The sequence below is a fragment of the Mustela erminea genome, chromosome 2 (genome assembly GCF_009829155.1).
Source record: "Mustela erminea isolate mMusErm1 chromosome 2, mMusErm1.Pri, whole genome shotgun sequence".
Lineage (NCBI taxonomy): Eukaryota > Metazoa > Chordata > Mammalia > Carnivora > Mustelidae > Mustela > Mustela erminea.
The window spans coordinates 9,773,233-9,797,345 of NC_045615.1; the positions used below are offsets into that span (position 1 = coordinate 9,773,233).

The 24,113-nt window shown below is 41.1% G+C and overlaps 1 protein-coding gene across 2 annotated transcripts in view; it reads left to right on the top strand.

The window, feature by feature from the left end:
* Positions 1-24,113, top strand: part of GALNTL6 (polypeptide N-acetylgalactosaminyltransferase like 6) — a 1,222,158-nt gene that overhangs the window by 1,151,798 nt on the left and 46,247 nt on the right. The window contains exon 10 of one of the 2 annotated variants that reach the window (XM_032332218.1): positions 4,623-4,844. The exons of the other annotated variant lie outside the window; for it this stretch is intronic. Coding sequence (XP_032188109.1) covers positions 4,623-4,844 — 222 coding nt within the window. The remainder of the gene's footprint in view (positions 1-4,622; positions 4,845-24,113) is intronic. 2 annotated transcript variants of the gene reach the window in all.

Sequence of the window (24,113 nt, forward strand, 5' to 3'; positions counted from 1 at the left end):
ACTATTTTTTGGACCTTTCGCATCTTCAGCAGTGTTCATTTAACCAATCCTAGGGAGAGATGGGCCAACTCAGATTGATTTATTTTTCTCTTTGTTCCCATCTCTGACAAGAGATGAGATTGGATGTCTCAACTGCACGATCATGTGTACACAGCTGAGAATGCTTCTGTGAGAAGGCTGTTTGCTCCTTTCCCGTTACCTCCATGTATTTGGATGTGTGTATGTAGGCTCCTGTAGAAATATCACAATGAACTTAAATGTGTATAGAATTATTTCATTTCCTGGAATGAGTGAATTTATTCTTCAATCTATAAAAGGCCAATAAAACTTTTGCAACTGCTTGTAATATTTCTCAGCTGCAGTTCCAATGTTTTCCTCAAAACCATGTGCTGATTACGGTGGCAAGTGAGCACAGAGTATTGTTACTTCCAGAATAATGACTTCAGAATGATATTATCTGGCCAGTCACCTGCACTGTTTGGGAGTGAGGACTATTCCTTAACAATAATAATAGACTCTTTAGATAAAAAGTTTCCTCCTGATAGGAAATTCAATTCAGAGAACAGAGTGTCTATAATGGAGGATGTCTAATGAGTCATTGGGAACATTAGAGAATGGGCAAGATGTTGTATTTATGTTTAAATGTTTATGTAATGCTCATTGCTAGGGGGAAACTAGCTATTACAGTTTTTGCAATTATCGTGCTGTTTTTCTTTTCCCATCTCCTGGAAAGATACAAAAAAGGATGATTTGACATTATCCCTGGAATACATTCATGGTCCTGCTGCTTCCTTTAGAGTGTTTGGGAAATCAGCAAACCTAACCTGCAACCGAGTTTATTTCAATTTGAAATGGACATGATAACACAAAAGCTACCAGGCTGGTTAACCATCCTGGTTAGCTTCCCTAAAGTTGTTGACAATTTACCAGCGCGTTGTCTCCTACCCCATTTACTTATTGATGATGCTTATCCTGGCTAACATTTATCATGACACCTCGAGTCATTTCCAATTGAATGCATCTGAGCTGATCATCTGAGTTCCTCTTTGAATTTTATAATAACTCTATTTCTATTTCAAAAATCCAAAGCAGGGCACCTGGGTGGCTCAGTTGGTTAAGCGACTGCCTTCGGCTCGGGTCGTGGTCCCGGAGTCCTGGGATCAAGTCCTGTATAGGGCTCCCAGCTCCCTGGGGAGTCTGCTTCTCTCTCTGACCTTCTTCCCTCTCACACACTCTCTCTCTCTCTCAAATAGGTAAATAAAGTCTTAAATAAGAAAGAAAGAAAGAAAGAAAGAAAGAAAGGAAGGAAGGAAGGAAGGAAGGAAGGAAGGAAGGAAGGAAGAAAGAAAGAAAGAAAGAAAGAAAGAAAGAAAGAAAGAAAGAAAGAAAGAAAGAAAAGAAAAGAAAAGAAAATCCAAAGCAACAGGGGAACCTGGGTGGTTCAGTCCGTTAAGTGTCTGACTCTTGGTTTTGGTTCAGGTGGTGATCTCAGGGTTGTGGTATCAAGCCCCACGTCAGGCTCTGCACTCAGTGTGAGTCTGCTTGTCCCTGTCCCTCTGCTCCTCACCCCCCAACCCCACTCAAATAAATAAATGCATAAAATCTTTTTTAAAAAAATCTAAGATAACAAATTTATACCCTTTGGTACCAGCACTTTTAAACAATTTTTTCCTATTTCAGCACCTTTACCATTGGATATATGCACACACTATCAATTTGTTCACATTCATTTTATAATATATTTTTAATTTAATAATTAGCATGCCCAGATGAGCACACACATGTGCTTGGAATCATTCAAGGTGCTGGGTTTTTTAATTAAAAACAGATCTATACCTAACTTCATGGAATTTACAGTCTAAAAGAGCTCATGTACACATGTCAAAATAGGTAGCTTAGTGACAAAGCTATCAGAATTTTTAAGGCATGTCTCTACCTAATAAAGTCATTTTCTCATTACTCCTGGGTAATTTACCTCTTTGCCTCTGCTTTTTTATATTCCCTTGCCTTTTTTCACTTTCATTTATCAGAGAAACATAAAGCAGTAGAAATTAAATATTTCCATTTTAAGTAATAATTGGATTTTAGGATAAAAGTAGGAACCTCAGCCTAACATCTAATTTGAATATAAATAAAGTTTTAATAAATTATTGACTAATTTTTTCCATTTTATCTTTGAATCTTTTTGTTAATCATAAAAATTGTCTGTCCAAGGACAGATAAAAATACCAAGCATTTCATCCACCACGTTTATCAGAATGAAAGGTAGATGGCGAGATGACGGTGAAGACTCAGACATAAATGTTACAGGTGTGTATAGCACATGGCGTCATCACAAAGCAGGAGTCTCCACCATCACCTATTTCCTTATCTTTCTCCAAACAAATCAGGCACTGCCACAAATGTGTGGCAAGGGCTTCACTATTACAAAACAACATTCATTTTGGCTCTGATCGTCTGTCTAGGTAAACTGGAGTCAGGGGCGTGGAAAGTGTTGATGGGCAAGGCAATGCTATTGGGATGTCAGGCAGCACAGCAATGGCAAATAATAAACCCTCAGAAAAAAATTCTTACACTCTCAATGTCAGGAGTCTTGGAAAGGAAGGAACACAGAGGCAACCAAGAAATCAGAGTAGTCGTTGTAGCACTGTATCTTTTCTGCACCTTGCTGTATTAACTGAGCCCTTCCTCATGACTGCCAGCATCCAAAAGTAACCAAGGAGCGCATGGAAGCAAGTAGTGGGGAAGGTGGGGAGTGGTGGGGGGGGGGGTGGCATGGAGAGAAGCTTAGATGAAAGAGAGACACATCGGGGACCCTGGAGGTGGAGGTGGTGGGACAGAACAAGAAAAGGGTACAATCTTACTAGGACTAAGATATTTGGAGATCTGACTCCCAGCAGACCTCTGGGCAAAGGTCCAGGCCTTAATTAGGATTTTATAATAATTTTTAAGAGAAAATGATTTTCCTAAATATCACTAGTTTTTCCTTTAGTCACTTATGCCTGGATCTTATTAAAATTTCCAGTCATTCTGCTCACATTATCTTCCAAGTACAGATGAGAAACTGAAAGGAAGGGTCCATGTCACAGCAACTGGGCATTTGAAATAAGAAATTCAAACACAAAACAAGAGCCAAAGCCTATGGGACCCCGGCTAGGAAATTAGGCGACAAGCTGGGGACATCAGAACTCAGACCCTCTGGACAACTCAGTTGCTCTCACCAGTGCTTAATATGATAGAGCTTGGGGGCACCTGGTGGCTTGGTTGTTTAAGCGTCTGCCTTCAGCTCAGGTTATGATCCCAAGGTCCTAGGATCAAATCCCACATCAGACTCCCTGCTAAGCGGGGAGTCTGCTTCTTCCTCTGCCTCTGCCTGCCTCTCTACCTGCTTGTGCTCTCTCTCAGTCTCTCTCTCTATTAAATACATAAAATGTTAATATATACATATGTATGTATATATATTATATTACATATATGTTATACATACATACAAATATATTATGTATATATTACATTATATTTAATATATACATCTGTACACATGTATATATGTATCTACACACGTGTGTGTGTGTGTGTGTGTGTGTGTGTGTGTGTATGCCTAAAGGAGTGTCAGAGCACATCTCATGTCAGCTAAAGACCACGGGAACAATTCAGTTCATCTGTGGCCAAGCCCAACACTAGACCTCCAATTACTCTAATTACTTTCTGCTAATAATAATAAATTCCATAATACCTACTGTGTGCCAGGTACTAGCACAACTGTTTTATACATGTTACTTCACTCAATCCTACAACCACTCCCATGATGTAGGTGCGAATTACTATCTGTGTCTTCTCAGGTGAGGCATGTGAGGCTTGGAGTGGACGAGTTATTTGCGCCATCTCAAAACTTATGAAAGGGCTGAGCTTCCTCCCCAGGGCCCACGCGGTCTCCCGCCCCCAACGAGCATGTTTATTTCCCTATCATCAGCCTCCCGCTTCCTTCACCCATGGAAACATCTGCAGAGAAGCCGGGCTAGTTCGTGCTTCCCTTGGCTTCATTACGCTTCATTGTGCAGTAAATTACTGAATTCTGCTTAGCGGAATTGTACATAGAAAATATCATCAGAACACAAGGTCTTGAATTTAGTAATGCTGGGTTGTCTCTGTAATTGGGAGAAAAGAGTAACAGCTTGTTTGTCCTCATTCTTTCCAAGATCCTAACTGTTCCTTGAAATGGTTTAAGCAATTTGATGCCTGAGAAGGACTTCATTATCTCCAGTTTCAATTCCTTTAGTTTTGTGTGAAAAAAAAAAAAAAAAAAGAATTTATAATCACGAAATAACAGGAGGGATGAGAAAGTTGATGTAATCGTAAGCTGAAATTTAACAACTCTGATAAATTACCTAACCAGTCTTTGAACCCCATGCCAGAGGCAGAAATGCGTGCAAGGCCTCAGACTACCCATATCACACCCCCTCCCAGTTAGGAAAACTCCCATTTATTGAAAAAACCACCAACCAGCGCTGCCTGCGGTTGGGCGGTTGTCGAATTTCTTGTACTTTTTCCAGTTCTAGGGCAACGAAAATCACCCTCTGCGTGCCTAGGTCAAATAAATGGCATTCTTTTCTGCTGCACAGAACCTGAAGCGGGTGGCGGAGACCTGGATGGATGAATTCGCCGAGTACATTTACCAGCGGCGCCCAGAATACAGGCACCTCTCCACCGGGGACATCTCCGCCCAGAAGGAACTGCGCAAACAGCTCAAGTGCAAGGACTTCAAATGGTTCATGGCTGCGGTAGCCTGGGATGTGCCTAAGTACTACCCTCCAGTGGAGCCCCCGCCGGCGGCCTGGGGGGAGGTGAGGAGAGGCTGCATGAAACCCGCTCTTGCCTCAGCGCGTCCATCTCTCCTGGATTCAGGTGGTGGGAGGGACCGGCTCCTCTGCCCTAGAGCCCAGTAAGATTAGCGTAAATCACCTCTGATAAACCAATGTCCAGCATTTTTTAGAAATTGCCAGGGGGGCGGGGCGGTGTGGATCGCTCCTGGGTGTCTCAGTCCTCACTCAGTCCGTGAAGTGTCCGCCCTTGGATGGGGATCTCAGCAGCGAGCCTGCTTCTTCCTCTCCCTCTCCCTCTGCTCCTCCCGCGCCCCCCACACCCGCCACTTTGGACTCTCTCAAATGAATAAAATCTTAAAAAAAAAAAAAAAAAGAAAAAGAAAAGAAAAGAAAGAAAAGAAGAGAAATTGCCAGGGAGAAACATTCAGTCCTCAGCATTGATAGTCCCTCCCAGACCCGCTATGGATTCTCCAAATGGAACACACCTAGAAAATATTTCTATGTATTTGAGATTAGTGAAATTGCCATAAGAGCTTGCAGAGTATGCAAATAGCTGTTACCCTAGAGTATCAGTAAGTGTGACCTGATCTCCATGATAGAACTCCCCCGCCCCCCGACCACCATGCATAGCCATGTAACTATTGGCATATGCATGGATGAGGTAACAGAGTGGCTTGACTATTTTCCTAGCCAGAGCTGCTATGCAGCCTCATGAAGAAATGCTTTTTCATAACACCCACAGCTGTGGCACAAGGAGGAGTCATATCGGTTGCTTCAATAGGCACTACCCTTTCCACCTCAGAATGCTGCTTTTCGATTTCACTTCATGACTTAAAATGGAAAGAACTGAATAGCCCCAGTTCCCAAATTTAAAATATCTTATCTTTTTGCATAGAAAGGACTATTGTGCTGGGCGCATTTCCATTCTGTCCTGTTACTATAGCTTTCTCCTCATAGAAAAGCATATGCTAAAGCAAGGACTAAAATTGGGTAAGATGGATTTATCCTAGCAATTCAGCCTGCTTTTAACAGGAGGCCATGAGGGGAAAATTGCAGGCTGGGTGGGAAGCTAGCACTGTCCTCGTTCTCAAGGCTTTCAGAAGCCAGGAGGTGACAGTGGTGCCTTGAGGGGGAGCCTTTTCATCATTGTCTTTGGTTTTGTGGTGTGGGGGGACAACATGCCTTAGCCTGGTTGGTGTCTGGTCTGTAGCCTGGCAAAGCTGTGAATACAGGTTGTCCCAGGGCGTAGCAGCAGTGACCAGGAGACTGAGGCAGCGTAATTGGGTGAGTGGTCCCAGCCCCCCTTGGAAGGTGTTCCATGCGCACTGCCTGTTTTGCCGAAAGGGTCCAAAAGGATCTCCTCTACCTGGGCCTGGGATACCTGAGGCATAAAGGAGAGCGTCAAGGTCAAGAACATCACTGCACGTTTCATTGCCCATGGGGTCCTAATACGGGCTGCTCAAGCCAGTTAGCAATCTGATCTGATACTTTGCGTCTTGAACATTTCATTAAAGTTTCCCTGGAATATTAGTCATATTAGTCTGCGCCCCTTAGTTTGAGGTATCTACCGCAGACTTCATTTCTAGTGGTGGAAATGTGAAGTAGACGCCACGAAGAGCTTTCCTAGTCTAATGTGTGGTATGACACAGGAATTTGTTGTTCAATAAGCAGGAGAGTGCCTTTGGGAGGTGTTTTTGGTTCAGATTCTGTCTACCACCTGTTGTCATTTAAATGTAGTCCTGACTTAGGGACTCAGAAATATTCTTAAAGACCTCACAACATCACTGCCTGATCCGCAGCTAGTGAAAAATCTCAAGCTTTTCTCCATCTTATGTGAAAACATATATTTTGGTTCCTATGTGGTTACTATTTCCAACTGCAACAGGTCACATTTTCCCTTCGAACCTGACTAAACCACAACTTGTATTTGTAAAGCACCTGGCTTGGAAACAGACTCAAAGATTCCACCGATTTTCTGAGAAAAAGACACAACGGCCCAAGAAAAGTCAAAATAACCATCTGAAGGCCAGGTCATCTATGCCAGCAGGTTGTTATTCAGTACCTTTGACTATCTTACACCTTTATGTAGCTTTCCAGGCCCATGGGAACATTTGCTTTCATCATTTCTGATCTACACAATCAGACATTGAGAAGATCAGGGTTTTTGTTTTGTTGCTATTTTTTTTTTTTTAACACAATGGCAAATTTCTTTCCCCAAAGCTTCAGCACAGCAAGCAAAAAAAGGTCATATCTAGGTTTCAGGAAAGAAGAAAATGGTGGGGGGGGGGGTCGTCTGGGGGGCTCCGTGGGTTAAAGCCTCTGCCTTTTCAGCTCGGGTCATGGTCCCAGGGTCCTAGAATCGAGCCCCGCGTCAGGCTCTCTGCTCGGCAGGGAGCCTGCTTTCCCCTCTCTCTCTCTCTCTCTGCCTGCCTCTTTGCCTACTTGTCCTCTCTGTCTATCAAATAAATAAATGAAATCTTTTAAAAAAAAAAAAAAAAAAGAAGAAGAAGAAGAAGAAGAAAACGGAGCTACAGTTCAAAGGCCAGTGGCGTTCGGTTGCATTTGTTCAATGAAGGTGTGGTCCACCGCAAGAATGAAAACTAGAAGACTGGAAGAAGACAAAAAGAAAGGAAAACCACAAGTGACAGGGTTTGGACTGGTAAATAGCTGTGAAAAAGACCTATTTTCTAAGCCGAGTAGATCCTTGAGAGTAGAAATAGTACCTGTACATTTAATCCAGGAGGCAAGAGAAGTGTTGAAATGCAGCTTGATCTAAAGGAAATCATGAAAAAGAGAACTATTTCCAACTATCCATGAGGCAATAGCAACCTACTTCTTAACAGTGGATAAAAATGACTAAATGTGAAGAATATTTCTATGGATCATTTTATCTTGGAAAACAGCTCTTTTGAAGTGATCACTCTGATGTTTTCCTTTTCCCTTTGAGAGGGCTTTAAAAAAATTTTTTTTTATATTTTGGAATAATTTTAAATTTGCAGAAGAGTTGCAAAAGATGGTACCCAAAGTTTACCTCAGTTCTTCCGTTGTTAACCTCTGAAGGTTTGCCACATTGACCGCAGCTCACTTAAACTAAGTAATTAACATCAGTACGCTGCTATTAACTAAACTACAGATTTTAGCCAGATTTCACCTGTTTTTTTCACTCATGTCCCTTTTCTGTTCCAGGACCCAAACCAGTATATGAGAGGGTTGTTTAAATTTCCTATAAACTTTAAATTAATTGTTAGAATGGGCAAATCTCCTAAATAAATGTAAAAAGGTCAATTGCTATTTTTGTAAGAAAGGGAAAAGGGAAAAGCAGACTCTGTGGCTCTTTGAAAGCGGTTCTAGAAAGGAACCACAAACCTCCAGCAATGTAAACACAAGAATCCTTTATGGGAGATCCGTGCCCAAAGCAGGATAACTGGCTGTTTTATGCACTTGTACTTGGAACGGTTTCCACCTGCTGTCGTGCGCCAGCCTGACTCTGGGTAAACAATGAAGTGCTTAGGCAATTTTTGGCGCTGGTTGTTAGAACCCACCTTGTAAAGGATACGGTACTGGCCATAAATAGCCTATAAACTGCTACTCATTTCCTTGACAAGTTTGGCTGGATTATTGCATTTATCTGCTAACTCGTCTCTCTGCATCTGCCCTCCCTCCCTTTTGCTTGTTCTCAACAGAGTCCACTAAAAATGGAAGATCTGGCCACTCCTCCATGGTAGAGATGGCTACCATCTCTGTTGGGGTAAAATTCAAAGTCCTTCTGCATGCCCTGAATGATCTGACCCTTGTTGCATCCCTCTCACCTTTTATCTTACTACTCGCCCCCTGGGCTCCTCTTCTCTAGGGACACTGGCCTCATCACCTTTCCTCAAATAGGCCAGGCAAAATCCCACCCCAGGGCTTTTGCACTTGCTCCTCCTACTTAAAGTCCTCCCGCCCCAGGAATCCTATGGCTCCTTTCTTCTGATCCTTCCTCAAAGGATCTGTTTTCTTCCGATCCTTCCTCAAAAAAAATTATCTTCTCAATAAAGCCTTCACTATTCATCCCACTGGGGGCAACAATCCACACACACACGCGTCCACTTAGATTTATACATTCCCAATCCTCCTTCCCTGCTTCATTTTTCTCCTCAGCATCCATCACTCTATTACAAGTTTTATAATGCATTCATTTATCATGTTTCTCATCTATTTCTCACACTAGGAAGAAAGATTCATGACACAGAGATTTTGTTGAATTGTGGAGTTACTACCACTCTTCAGCAGTTAAAAAAAGTGTTTGGCATAGAGTATGCGTATAATAAATATTCACTGATCGAATGAATGATGAATGAATGGAGGATTTGGGCTCCCTGTTGTCCCCTTTGCCACTCACTGCTCTGCCCAGAACCTCCATGGGGCACACAGAATCCTCACTCTGCTCCACCACACGGAGGAAGAGCCTCCGTGCCTTCCCTTGTTGGCCGTTCATCATGCACCACTTTGAAAGCTCGGCCAGGAAGAGTTTGAGGTCGACTCTCAGGGAACCCATCTTGATGTACTCTCAGGTCTACAGTCCCCATGATAGTCAAGCAAGATACTCAATGTTCTCTTCTGATACCTTCAGGAGAAAAAGGGAAAAATCCAAAAGTGAGAATCCTCTGTTCTGGCAATTTCCAAACTCTCCCTGCCAGCTTCTTACTTAAAGGCAAGAGGAGATTAAAGTCACATCTGACAGAGCAGTGCTCTCCAGGGTAGAAGTCACTCCATCCTGCGGGAGTGACTCCCTCAGCGAGTGGCCAGACCAGGCGGAGTGGTGGGTGGCGTGCGGCCCCGGGGGAAAGAAACAGGGTTTTGAGCCGTGTCCTAAGTCGAGCATCCTTTTGTGCCATTCAGATAGAAGCCGTGTGCTTTTCCACACGGCTGTGCTGGATAGGGTAAGAGCAAGTTTAAAGTGAAAAACTATTCTTAAACCAGGCACATATGGAGTGCCTTTTTTGTGTCAAGATACTAAATGAAAGAAGCAGAATTTCCTATTATTTTCTCCTTCTTACCCCTTCCCCTCCTTAGAATTCATGAATTTGCTAAAGACATTTATAGTACTCCTTTAGAGTCCAAAAAGCAGAGTTCTGCAGAATCCCAAATATCATGTGTAAGAGGGAATAAAAGATGTAAAACAGACAAACGTGCCTTTCCCAACCGGCGCCAGATACGCCTTTGAGATGTGTCTGCTTTCTGTCCTCAATGTGCCAATCTGGGCGCATCCGTCTGTCTTCTTGCAGTGGTGCAAAACTTTTTTTAAATCTTTATTTTAAAAATTCATCTCAGCGCCGAACTGCTTCGGCTGCTATTTAAATTCCTTCCTCGACATTAATGTCACCGGGAATTGCGGAACGTCGGCAGAGACCGGCGCCCTCGAGAACTCCGGTTCCCCTCCTCTGTTGCAGGGGCACTTGACTTCTTTTAAATTGCTTTCTTCCTCTTTCTTCTAACATTCTCACCTACAGGCTTTTCAGATTTCTCCCTATCAGCTTATGTGAAAGAAAGTTTGGCCTTAGGCGGGGTGTTATCTGAAGGACCATCTGAGGATGTGATGGTGTCTCTTTCAAACCGATTCTTGTGTAAATGCTGCCCCGTACATGCAGAGGTCAAAGCCAGCACTTCTGACACAATGAGGGAGGCTTTCTTGTGTCCCCATGGGAGAGCTGTGGATGGTTTTCCCGCCTCCCCCTGCAACCCAGTCTTGCAAGCGGGAAAGCTGCAGGGAAGGGTTGTCCTGCCACTCCCTTGGCAACTGTGCGGGGACTGGCCCTGCCATTCAGCTGCTATCTGTTGAAACCAGATCATTAAATTAAGCAGTCATTCAGAGCTCATTTGTCATTCTCTAAGTGTATTAGAGTTGACTTGATCTGTCATTTATTTTCCCAGGCAGTGGCAATGCTAGTACACTATGCTAATTCATTTCTCTGGAGCTCAACAAGGAGGTTGAAAAAAATGTAAGAACACATAAAGAACTGCATTATATTTTCAGATTTTACTGTGTGTTTTCTGAGTTCTCAACGGTTGAGACAGTTGAAGGCAAACTTGAAGTGTCTTATGATAAAATGTATTTTAGTTCCATATTCCCAGCTGAGTAAAACTGGACATCTTAGTGGAACACCTGGGTGGCTTATTCGGTTAAGTGTCTGCCTTTGGCTCAGGTTGTGATCCTAGGGTGCTAGGATGGAGTCCCAGTCCCTGCACAGTGGGGAGCCTGTTTCTCTTTCCACCTGCCACTCCCCCTGCTTGTGCTCTCTCTGTCTCTCTCACTCACTCTCTCTCTCTGACAAATAAGTACAATCTTCAAAGGAAAAAAAAATTGCACATCTTAGTGCCATAACAGTGACAATTTGGCCCAACTTTAATGGAATCAGAGGTGTTTCAGAGCTAACGGATTTTTTTTTCTTCTCACATAAATATACCAAGCAAAACGTTCTGTCTTTTCTATTTTGTTCCTCCTTAAAATATATGTATTCATACTGATACATGTTTTACACACATAAACATATGCCTTTGGGGGTTCACATGACAGGAGTAAAAGAAACTTTAAGCGTATGTTAGCTTAATTATTAATTCATCTTAATCTCCAAGGACGATTGGTACCTTTCTAATTCCAAGAATGACATAAAATTAATAGAACTTGAAGCTCACTCAGTTATCATAGCAAGATTTCCAATGCAGGCCTCAGGAATTGGCATAACTAGAAAAAATCCACTATCATCTTTCTAGTCACGGACAAAGGCAGAGCTCTCTCCTACCTCATTCTTGAACCAAGTACACAGCTGGCTTAGTGCTGAGTGGCCTCCGCAGCAGCTGACAGCCTTAAAAACCTGGTGACCATCCACAGGCTTGGGTTGGGCACAGGAATGAGCACCACAAAAAACGAGGACAATTCTTGGGGTCTTGGAATAAAAGTGGGAAAAAGTGGAGGTCAATTCTAAGTGATCCAGACATGCCAGAATACATTCTGGAGCTCAGAATTTGGTTTTATTCATTCGCAGACAGGCAGTAGTTAAGAATATGAGCCAATATTTCCCCAGGGGTCCTGACAATGTGCTCTTAGCGGCTGGTCTTGGCTGGCCTGGCCTGGTCCCAGATTCTGAGAGGTACAGAGAGTGCACTGCTTAAAAGTGAGTAGTCCCTTACATTCACAACAGAAATATCTTTATCCACCTTAATGGCATTGTTCAGTCTTAGATTTTGGGAGCAGCCTATCTTGGTTTGGGTGATCTGAAGATAAAGGCTCCTGTGCTTTCATCCTGCCTCTGTAGCTAAATACTTTCTCCATGTTTTATTTCCTCACAATTATCTCTTTACATTTTTTGATCTGCTTGAGTTATCTTTCGTCCTATTAATATTGAGTTTCAAGGATTGACTTTGACCAGCTTAGATTTCCAAAATCTGTTTCCGTCTAATCAACAACCCTGTAATATTTGTCTAAACCACTTCTCACCTCAGATCTTTCCCTTATTGTGGAGATATGAGTAACTTTTTCTGTAGAGCTTCTGTTGTCCATGATCCCTACTCATCGATCAATTTCTGGATAAGATGTCCTATTCTTTTTTTTTTTTTAAGATTTTATTTATTTGACAGACAGAGATCACAAGGAGGCAGAGAGGCAGGCAGAAAGAGGAAGGGAAGCAGACTCCCTGCCTAGCAGAGAACCCGATGTGGGGCTCAATCCCAGGACCCTGGGATCATGACCTGAGCCAAAGGCAGAGGTTTTAACCCACTGAGTCACCCAGGCACCCCAGATGTCCTATTCCTTGGGCTCCTTGGGAAGAGACACTAACATAAAAAGTTAATTTCAGAAGGAGCTTAACTTACTAGCCCAATCCCTAAAACGGGAAGGACAAATCAGTTTTTTCCAGTCTTGTTTTAGACCCAAGTCATTCAGAACTAATTACACATATCCGGGCTCTTTGCCTATGTTTTTTTGCCAGTATTGCCTACAAGTTTGCAGCAAACAGTTTTGTTCCACATCCTAACATTCAAATACTGCCATTCTATTGGAAATAATGAAAACTCACAAGGTGTGATGCCAGAAATAAAAAGCTAAATTTTCTACAATATTCTTGCTTTAAGATATACTGAGATTTCCAATGCTAAACACACAGCAGCAGCATGGTTTTATTTAATCACAAAAACCAGACAGAAGATTTAGAATGGCGAAGAAAAAACACAATACGGCTATCACCTTACATAAAACTGGGGAAGTAACTGCAGGATATGGGTGAGTGTAACCTGAGCAGCAGACAGCGGCAGGTCTTAAGTGGGATCGGCAGAGGTGTGGAGCTGGTAATAAAGAAAAAAGACAGTACTGACAGTTCTAGAAGCTGCAAATTAAAAATCAACAAATATTCATTCCCAGAAAAAGACAATCTTTTACAGGACAGAAATAAAGCAATCAACTCTGCAAATTACCAGTAAAATTCCAAGACATTCTCACAGGTTCCAAGCTGAGGACAAGCACAAAAAGATGATGAGAAACCAGAAAGGGGCCATGGGAATGACCATGCTGAAGCCCACACCTATCTCAGAAACTCTCCAAAATACTCTCTTTTTGGAAGGATGGAGACTCATTCTTTTCCTTTCTGTTGCCCACACCTGCCCTCATGGGAAAAAAAAAAAAAAAAGAAAGAAAAAGAAAAAAGATAAAACCTGCTGATGATCTAATCCAAAATGAAACACTGCGGATGCTGGGGAGACAAAAGCTTCTAACAGAAGAGAAGGAAGTGACTGAGGTCGATCTCAGAAAGTCCTGAACAACAAACACAGTTAAAGGGGACAAGGCTGCTTTGCAAGGATAGGCCCTTGGAACTCTAGACAACACGGGAGTCAGAGGCAGGAAGCTGTTGTAAATCTGACTTAGCTCTGAGAGACAGAGAGGCTATAGTTTGTTATACATCAGAGTAACAAAGAGAAAAGAGCCCAACAGAGGAACTTTCTTCTACTAGCCCAAGAAAATGAGTTTATTTATAGATAGAAAATAAAAGCAGATTACAATAAAACCCCACACAGAGATATTCGACAGGGATAAAGATAAAAATGAACCCAATAAAGTTCCAACAGAGAATGAAAACATACTACAAAACATAGCCACAAAAACGAGGAAAAATGCAACATAAGATTCAAAATGGACTAAAGGAATCGTAAAAACAATCAAAGCTTGAAGGAACTATCCATATCAGAATTAGAACAGCTCAGAAAGGATATGGCCAAGAGGATAGGAAGCATGATGATGTGGAAAGAGAGTTGAAAATTCAGGAATGAAAAGAAAAGAAAGAGCATCTTAGAAATGAAGGCTAAATTGGAGGAACAGAGTGGCAAGTAGACCCCATGGAAAGCACAGTAAGAGAAACTGAGGTTAGAAGAGAGAAGAATGAAATTAACAAAGTGAAAGAAGAAAAAAGAAACAAAAGGACTCAACCAAAGAGCTGGGATGACAAAGATGCAAAGGAGATTTAACAGGAATTCAGAAAAAGAACCTCCTCCCAGAATGGAAGACAACAAACACATAAAACTGTAACTCAAGAAAATCTTCATAAAATAAAATATTTGAACCTACATATTAAAAGAGCTATAGTTGAGAAACTCAATTTCTCAATACTGAGACATTTCTAGTGAAATCATTGTATTTTTTAAATGAAAAAAAGCAATTTTACGCATCAAAGCAAAAAAAAACCTAACTAAAACTTTGAAGCACAAACATTTTGTACCAGAAAACAATGAACAACATTGTAAAGATGCTCCAGAAGATAAAATATGAGCCAAAGATCTTTTTTAAGATTTTATTTATTTATTTGAGAAAGAGAAAGAGAGAGACAAAGCATGAGCCTGTGGGGGTGGGTAGAGGGAGAGGAAAAAGCAGGCTCCCGCTGAATGCAGAGCTCCTGTGGGGCTCAATCCCAGGACCCCAAGATCATGAGACCTGAGCTGAAGGCAGATGCTTAGCCAACTGACCCACCCAGGTGTCTTAGAGCCAAAGATTTTATATCCAGACAAATTATGCCTCAAGTATGGAGGCCATCAAAAAATGGTTATAAACACTGAATATAAACATGCGTTATTTTTCCCAAGAGTCTTTCTGAGAAACATACTGGAGAATGAGAATCAGAAAAGTAAGGGATCCTGGGTGGCTCAGTGGGTTAAGTGACCACATCTTGATTTTGGCTCAGGTCATGACCTCAGGGTCTCTCTCTCCCCCCCTCTCCCCTCTGCCCAACCCCCAACATGCATGGCTGCTCACTCTCTCTCAAATAAATAAATAAATAAATAAATAAATAAAAGTATTAAAAAAGAAACCAAGAGATGTCAAAAGGTTGACCTAAAGTCTGGTAGAAACTGGCTATAAGGATAGAAGAATATGCAAATTTTATAAGCTCTGACAATGCAGAAATAATACAACTAACAAATAGAGAAAGTAAGGGAGCTGAATGAGTTCACTGATTATCCCAAAGGCATTATCTAGAGTTAAAAGAATATCACCTATGTTTATACACTGAAGAAGAGGGAAGAAAAGGAGAAAAGATTATTACTAACTGGTATTGTTTAGAAAAAAATTAGACATTATCTTTTAAAAAATGGAATCATCAAATATTACATATAATATTAATGTAAATAGTAGAACAAAAAAATACAGATTATATTAAATACCAAAGATTACAAAGAGAAAAGAAAATGGATCACATAGTGATCATGTAGATACAGTAAATATATAACAAATCAGTATGTCAGAGCTGTCACAAATATGTAATTAGTATATAGAAATACACTAAAAGGAAAAATTCTATATTGACCATTAAAGCAAATCTGTCTGCTGAGACATACCTAAACCAAAATTTTACAGAGTGATTAGAGATTAAAGAATACAATAGAAGGGACACCTGGGTGGCTCAATTGGTTAAGTGGCTGCCTTCAGCTCGGGTCATGATCCCAGCATCCTGGGATCGAGTCCCGCATCGGGCTCCTTGCTCTGCAGGGAGCCTGCTTCTCCCTCTGCTCTGCCTGCCACTCTGCCTGTGCTCGTGCTCTCTCTCTCTCTGACAAATAAATAAAGTCTTTTAAAAAAAAAGAAGAAGAATACAATAGAAATACCAGACAAGGCAAGTTATAAGGAAGCAGAAGTTGAGGGGTGCCTGGGTGGCTCAGTTGTTAAGTCTACCTTTTGCTCAGGTCATGACCAAGGGTCCTGGGATGGAGCCCTGCTCAGCGGGAAGCCTGCTTCTACCTCTCCCACTTCCCCTCCCCACTTGTGTTCTCTCTCTCGCCTTGTCTCTCTCTGTCAAATAAATAAATAAATAAACTTTAAAAAAAAAAATGGAGCAGAAGTAGGAATTTTAATTTGAAACAGGGTAGGATAGGGGAGAAAAAAAGTTAAAAAGTTAAGAGACCAAAAAAGATAATACCAGAGACCACAATCTATAGAAAAACAGCTTTTATAAGGGTAGAAACTACTTGGAAATACAAGGATAAACAGACAGAAACATACCAATAATAGGACAGCTTAACTCTGTAATAGATGAGCCAAAATGAATAAGGATCTATATAATCTAATTATATAAATCTCTAGATCTGTTTAACTCTGAACCGCTTTTAATTTACCTTCCTTTCAAATACACAAATTTAAAAGTATATTAATGTTATTTAAAAAAAAAACACAAGGGTTTGGTTTGTTTGTTTTTTACAATTTATTTATTTATTTAAGAGGGAATGTAAGCAGGGGAGGGATACAGGGAAAGGAAGAGAGATACTCTCAACCAGACTCCCCTCTGAGCATGGAGCCCATCACAGGGCTCCAGCCCAGGACCCAGAGATCAAGACCTGAGCAGAAATCAAAAGCCAGCCTCTTAAATGACTGAGCCACCCAGGAAACCCCAAAAAACACAATACTTGCAGCAGAGATCCAGATATAAGAAGAGACCCAAATATAAAAATCAACAAAATAGGGGCGCCTGGGTGGCTCAGTGGGTTAAAGCCTCTGTCTTCCACTCAGGTCATGATCCCAGGGTCCTGGGATCAAGCCCCATATCAGGCTCTCTGCTCAGCAGGGAGCCTGCTTCCTTCTCTCTCTCTGCCAGCCTCTCTGCCTCCTTGTGATCTCTGTCTCTCAAATAAATAAATAAAATCTTTTTTAAAAAATCAACAAAATAAACCTGCTAAACTCTCAAATTTAAATTGGAAATGTCAAAGTGAATTCATGACTTTTTTTCCTCTCACTTTCTAAAAACATATATTTTCTAGCTCTATCCCCTGAAAAGGCCTATTCGAATCCCACCTCAGTGATCACATCTAACTCTCACTGTGGTCTCTATATAAGAATCTCCACTAAATGGAACTAAGGACACTTGAAGAAATGGCTGATTCCAGTTGTGGGGCAGGAAATGAGGAAAATGTGCTGCGATATCCATTGCTCCAGAAAGCAAAGAGAGTAAGGAAGCTATCAAAAGCTGATATGGGGGGCGCCTGGGTGGCTCAGTGGGTTAAGCCTTTGCCTTCGGCTCGGGTCATGGTCCCAGGGTCCTGGGATCCAGCCCCGCATCGGGCTCTCTGCTCGGCGGGGAGCCTGCTTCCCTTCCTCTCTCTCTGCCTGCTTCTCTGTCTACTTGTGATCTCTGTCTGTCGAATAAATAAATAAAGTCTTTAAAAAGAAAAAAAAAAGCTGATATGGTCACATCAATAGGACACAAGAGTTAGCTAGAAGAGGTTCTACTTCCTACAGATGGAACAATGTGAACATTAAAAAAATTAGTTAAATTATACTAAATATTTTTAAATCCATAAATTTATAATGATGCTTTTAAAAATTTTTTTTGAAAGGGAGAGTGCATTTGGGTGGGGCAGGGGGTCGGTGTGAGAAGGAGGGGCAGAAAGAATCTTCAGCAGGCTCTACACTCAGCACAGAGCCCAGTGTGGAACGTGATCTCATGAAAACGAACATGAGCTGAAATCAGGAATTAGGTGCTTAACCAACTGAACTACCCAGGCACCCCCATAATGATACTTTAAAAGCTGGAGAGAAGAGAGAAGGAGCAACAAAATAAAAACCACTAGTCACCATTAGCAGTTGCTAGGACACCAAATCAATACTTTGAAAACTGACATTTTAAAGGGTAATAATTAAATATCTTTCATGTGTATCTGGTATAATATATATTTCAAGTTCCAAAGAACCCCTGTGGCTCAGGTTTGTTTTGTTTTGTTTTTTTCCTACAGATAATAAACTTAAACAGAAAAAATTAGAAAAATCAACATTTTGCAATCCCTAATGCAATTAATGATTCAGACAATAGTCATCATTGGATGGCAAAACCATCAGAGGAAAAGGGATGAAAAACAATAAAATCATCAAGTTAGTGCCACCTGAACCCAGATATCACAACATCACTGAAAATGAATCAGACACGTATTCTGATATGCTGCAATATAAAGACATTTTAGACAAGCTAGAAAATCAAGAACCAGCCCTGAAATGATCATTTTTTTAAAGCAACCACAAAACTAAATCCGAATTTAATCAAGCTTTTAAATCTAACTTTGGCCAACAGTAAATCCAGGGGGTAGAGGGAAAAGTTAAACAATATGTCTAAGCCGAATCTAGAAGTTAAGAACCTCATTTCTTCCATCAGTAGACGGCAGGGAGAGAACGGGAGGAGGGGCCTATTCTAGATCACGAGATCATCACAAGCTCTGCAAAGGTCACAACCACACACAATGAAATGAAGCTGGCTTGGATCCTGAATAGAATAAACTATCTGAACAGAGACATTTTTAGATAATCAGAAGCATCTGAATATGGGCTAGGTATCAGCTACTACACAATTCGTGGTAATTTATGGATATGGGAGAAAATTCTTTCTCTTCCCCTTGCTCTCTTCCTCTCCCTCTCCAGCTCTTTCTCTAGATCCCTTGCTCTCTCTCTCTTTCTCTCTCTGTCTCCTGGGAAAGCTTACTAAAGCACTTAGGGGTGAAATGACAGGATGTGTGGGATTTTCTTTAAAATTATCCAGCAAAAAAAGAAGTCGCTGGGGAAGTGAATAGATGAACAAGCATGGCAAAATGCTGATGGTTTTCAAAGACTGGGTGCATAGAAATCTTCACAATAAGGAGTATTTTCTAAGGCTTGCTTTGGAAGGTACGTGGGAACACAATAACAATAGGGAAAGAGGAAGCAGAAGCATGCGTTTTGGTGGATGTTGTAGGCATAGCTAGACATCAGCATTTTTATTTTACTTTGTACCCTAGAGCTAAAATCATTATATAGAAACATATCATCATATCCTATCATGTTTGAATGGCAAATGCCTCAATAATAAAATATTTTACTCAAATTTTATACTTAGAATATTTATTAGCTCTATCTTAGAGCCAGTGTGGAATAACATGAGACAAAATGCTGTATAAAATATGAGCAGATGGCACCATTTTGTCTGCCAAAATACCCCCCCCTTCTCTCTCTCATTTCTAAAGATTAGAGCCCTGGTTATTAGTGGTCTAGAGGGCTTTCCTCTTTCTCACCAGCAAAATAGAATGAACTGTTGAAATCATACTCTGATTAGTAAAAATTCTAGAATAGTTTATGTTTTCGAAATGCTTACTCTAATTGGTTTAATCCTCCAAATGTACATGAAACATACACTCCAATTATTCATCTAACTGGACAGCAATAGAGACCACACTAGTTGTTTTTTTTTTTTTAAAGGAAAATGGAACAGAGACACCATTAAACCATGGTCACAGGAGATGCTAGTTACCACAACCAAAATTGCTATGAGGCAAACTGGGTCAAAAGCTCAGTTCGATTTCTGGCATAAAGAAATAATCCTATTTAGAGGAAGTAAAATAGCCAAAGATGATAGAACTAAAAAGTCTTGAGCTGCAGAAGCCACAGAACTGCAAATGTTAAGCAAGTGTCCAAGGTAGGGCTTCTCAAAGGTACAAAGCATCCCCTGAGGGAGCACTCAGCCCAAGCTCCAGAGCACCGGGAGCCACAAATACCCCTGCCTCTTTTCCCAAGAGCATTGACTTTATTTAAAGGTTAATAGGAAGATAACAATGAAATGAAATGTGTATGTTACAGAAAATAATGCACAGTATATGACATTTTTTCAAAATAGATACTTCAAGAAAGTGTACTTCAACCCAAGATGGCTTCCCTTCCAGAGACACATTCCCTCATTATCAGCCTGGTCTATGTGGAAAGGTGTGAGAGGCCCCAGCCTGAGGAAGGGACTGGGTGAATGAAACTGACACTCCTCTTTGAAGATCCAGAAACTGACTTTTTTGGGTGTGTGCTCACAGTGAGCAGATCCCCAGAGACTGACTCCCCCAAGCTAAAACGCAGGGGGGCTGAGGACAATACCGGGATGTCTGTTATTAATTGTCCATGAGAACTACCACTGTCACAGACTCAGAAATCCACATGTGAATAAAACCAGTACTTTGGGTCTCAGACAGCTATGCATGCACCCAGTGTTCACTGTTAATCTCTCTATTGATTCTGCATGATAAATCGCTGTCCAGGGGAACAGAAAAATATAAAATCCATATTGTCAGCACATCCTCTCCATGCAAGCAGACTACGTAGGAGTCTGTTTGATGAGTGTGCAATCACAACACAGACAAAGAGACTATCTAAGGGCATCAAAGACGTCAGTGGGCTTGGTTTACCAGAAAGAACAACCCTTGAAGTCTGTTGGCTACAAACTCCCACCTTCAGTTCTATCCTAAGGACACCCCCACCATTGAGACAGGGAGTTTTACCCATACGTGAGTGGTTACTCTGGGCAGCGTTTGGATGGCATGTCCCACACTCATTTCTTAGTGGCCTTTTTCTGTCCTTCCATTACTGACAACCCCTTCTAATCAACACATCTTTCTCTTTTTTAATGCTGCTCCACAGAGTGGTCATGTAGAGTTTTGCTACCCATCCTGTCTCCTTCAGGTGGCCTTATGTGGCTGTCATCTGACATGTCAAGTGTTCATTCTTATTCACCTTTTCTCATTCGGCCAACATTAATGGGCCAGGCACTGTACTTGTCACAATGGTTGAATGGTGAGTACATGAGACATAGTTTCTGTTTTCATGTGGCTTAGGGACTAGTGAGCTATCATGGGAGCAAGCTGTTTTCATTATTTTGAAAGAGAGCCTCATCACTCGGAGCATATCTACGAAATCCTAGAGCTCTTGAAAGCCCTTTCCTTGGCACAATGGCTTCTGCTGATGAGCCCATGTCTCCACAACCACAACGGCAGGCCATGGTGTTCTTCTATATTCCCAGGGACTAGCCTTGCATCTCCCCAAAAGAGCAAATCCACACTTCCTCCCCTTGTATTAATAGGTTACCTGAAAAAAATGCATAAAGAGGACCATAAAAGATGTCACATTGCAACAACATCCAAATTGAAATTTGAGATAATGAATAAAGTACTAAAATCTGACGCAAGTTGAGCTCACTCTGCTATAAGGAAGTCCTGAGGGGCAAGGTTGAGGCAAGCACAAGGCCAAATCGGAAATGATGGCTGTTCGCAGTCCCTTATGGGTTAGCGCACATCCTAAGTTCTTCTAAATTCCCAGACACCCCTGTTCAAACCCCAGCTCCACTATTTACTGGGTATGTCAGAATCAGGAAAGTTTTTTAATCTCTGTTCTGTCAATAAAATGAGGGTAACAGTCCCTACATTATAGAGTCTGTTGAGGACTCACTGTCATGATTCATGTAACGCTCTGACCTCAATGTCTGGCACAAGGCAAGCAGTCAACAGAAGTCACCTGTTCCTACAGCAGGGGGGTTACTCCTAAGAGTGGTGGTGGGAGTACCAGCAGCAACGGCTAACAGTAACTGGAGTTGTTGTGGTTGTGGTTGTGGTTGTGGTTGTGGTTGTGGTTGTTAACAGCCTCCAACATCTCAAAGCCAGATGAAGGCAGAATTGCCCAAAGACATAATTCTGTGTCTGCTGTAGTTATTGATAATTAAAATTTAAGGTACTCCATATCGAGAGGGGCCTGGGTGGTTCAGTTGGTTAAGCAGTCAACTCGTGATTTCAGCTCAGGTCATAATCTCAAGGTCCTGGGATTGAGCCCCCCATGGGGCTCTTTTCCCAGCAGGGAGTCAGCTTGAGGATTCTCTCTCCCTCTCCTTATGCCCCTCCCCCTGCTTGGGTGGATGCATGCCCTCGCTCTCTCTCGCTTTCTCTCTCTCTCTCTAAAGTAAATATATAAATCTTTAAAAAATAAATAAATAAGGTACTCCGTACTGAAAAGAGAAACTACATTTAATTCCCTTTCATGACAAAGTGAAAGTGAGCAAATATTCTTTCCCAAAGAAAATTGTTCTTGCCTTCTCTAAGAGATTCAGTTTTCTAGAAAATGTTTTGGCTAGAAGATAAAAATTAAATAAAACAAGGAAATGAATATGGAAAAATAATTTTTGTGTCAATAGTGTCGTACTCAATTATGACATTCTGAGTGAGCAGATTCATGAGGGAGGGGGCTGGTGAAGAATTCAAGTTCTTATCTGTGTTGCCTATCCCGGTTACAGTGAGCAGAGGAAAGCAGAGGTATCCTGTCTTTCAAGTGCTCCTTTTTTCTTCTATCAATTGCTACTTCTCCAGATGAATTCTAAAATTGCTTGCAAATTTAAAAGCAGACTTTGTCTCTTCCGGCTAATTAGAATATTCTCTCTCATTTTACAAATTTTTTGAGCTGCCCTGCTTGGTTATAGAACACGGGCGACACAGCTGGAAAGCTTAGCTATGACTACTTGAGCTTCAGGTTAAGAAAACAGTCTTGGTTAATTTCTAAGGACCATAGTATGAATTGGCAGGGAATTAATCTCAGATAAAGCAGGATTAGGAATAGGAAAATAAAAATAAAAATGCTTACCACTTGCAACTATTTATAGCTGGTCTTAATGTCTTCCCTGTAATAAGAAATAATGCCAGTCCTTTGGGGGAATTTCCAGACAGTTCTCTCTCCTAAGACAATTACGTACCATCACAGAGGAATAGATCATTATATAACAAATAATATTTAAAAATTATATTCATGGGGCACCTGGGTGGCTCAGCTGGTTAAGCCTTTGGCTCAGGTCATGGTCCCGGAGTCCTGGGATTGAGTCCCGCATGGGGCTTCCTCTGCTCTGCGGGGAGCCTGCTTCTCCTTCTCCCTCAGCCTTTCCCCCTCCTTGTGCTCTCTCTCTCTCTGTCAAATAAATAAATAAAATCTTTAAAAAAAATTATATTCACGTATTTATAATGTTTCTCTTATATGTAAAGTGGGTGTCAAATACCTCACTGGTGTGAGATACAATAATTCTTAAATACAGTGAGAAAATTGTATCTACTCAGAGGCCTGTTGAGCACAAGTTTCTTCTAACATCCACCCCAAAGCAAGAAATTAGGTCCTGCTTTATATCACCTGCCACTAACCCACAGCTTGGCTTCCTCTCTTTTCTGGATTTACAGAAAACTGCTCCAATCATCATCAAATAAGCACTGCATCTTTTTATTACAGTAAAAGATACATTTACCTTTTTAACCATATTTAAGTGCACAATTTAGTAGCATTACGTGCATTCACATTGTTGTGTAACCATCACCACTGTCCCCTTTCAGAACTTTTTCATTATCCCAACTGAAAATTAGGACTCATTAAGGAACTCCCCATTCCCCCCTTCCCACAGCCCCTAGTAACCTCTATTCTACTTCCTATCTCTATGGATTTGACTCTATGGTTTCAAGTATCTCATATAAATAGAATCCTATAATGTTTGTCATTTAAGAGCTGACTTATTTCACTTAGCCTAATGTCCTCAAGGTTCATCTCTGTGGTAGCCTGTGTCAGATTATCATCCTTTTTTAAGGGTGGATAACATTCCATTATGTGTATATATCACATATTATTTATCCATTTATGTTATGTTATGTTATCTTATCTTATGTTATGTTATGTTGTGTTATGTTATGTTATGTTATCTTATGCTATGTTATGTTATGTTAATGGACACCTGGTTTGTTTCCACATTTTGGCTATTGTGAATAATATTGCCAATGAACATGGGTGTACAAATATCTACTCAATCTTTTCTGTCAATTATTTTATGTATATACCCAAAAGTGGAATTACCAGATCATATGGTAATTCTAGGTTTTAATTTTTTTTTAAAGATTTTATTTATTTATTTGACAGAAAGAAATCACAAGTAGGCAGAGAGGCAGGTAGAGAGAGAGAGAGAGGAGGAAGCAGGCTCCCTGCCAAGCAGAGAG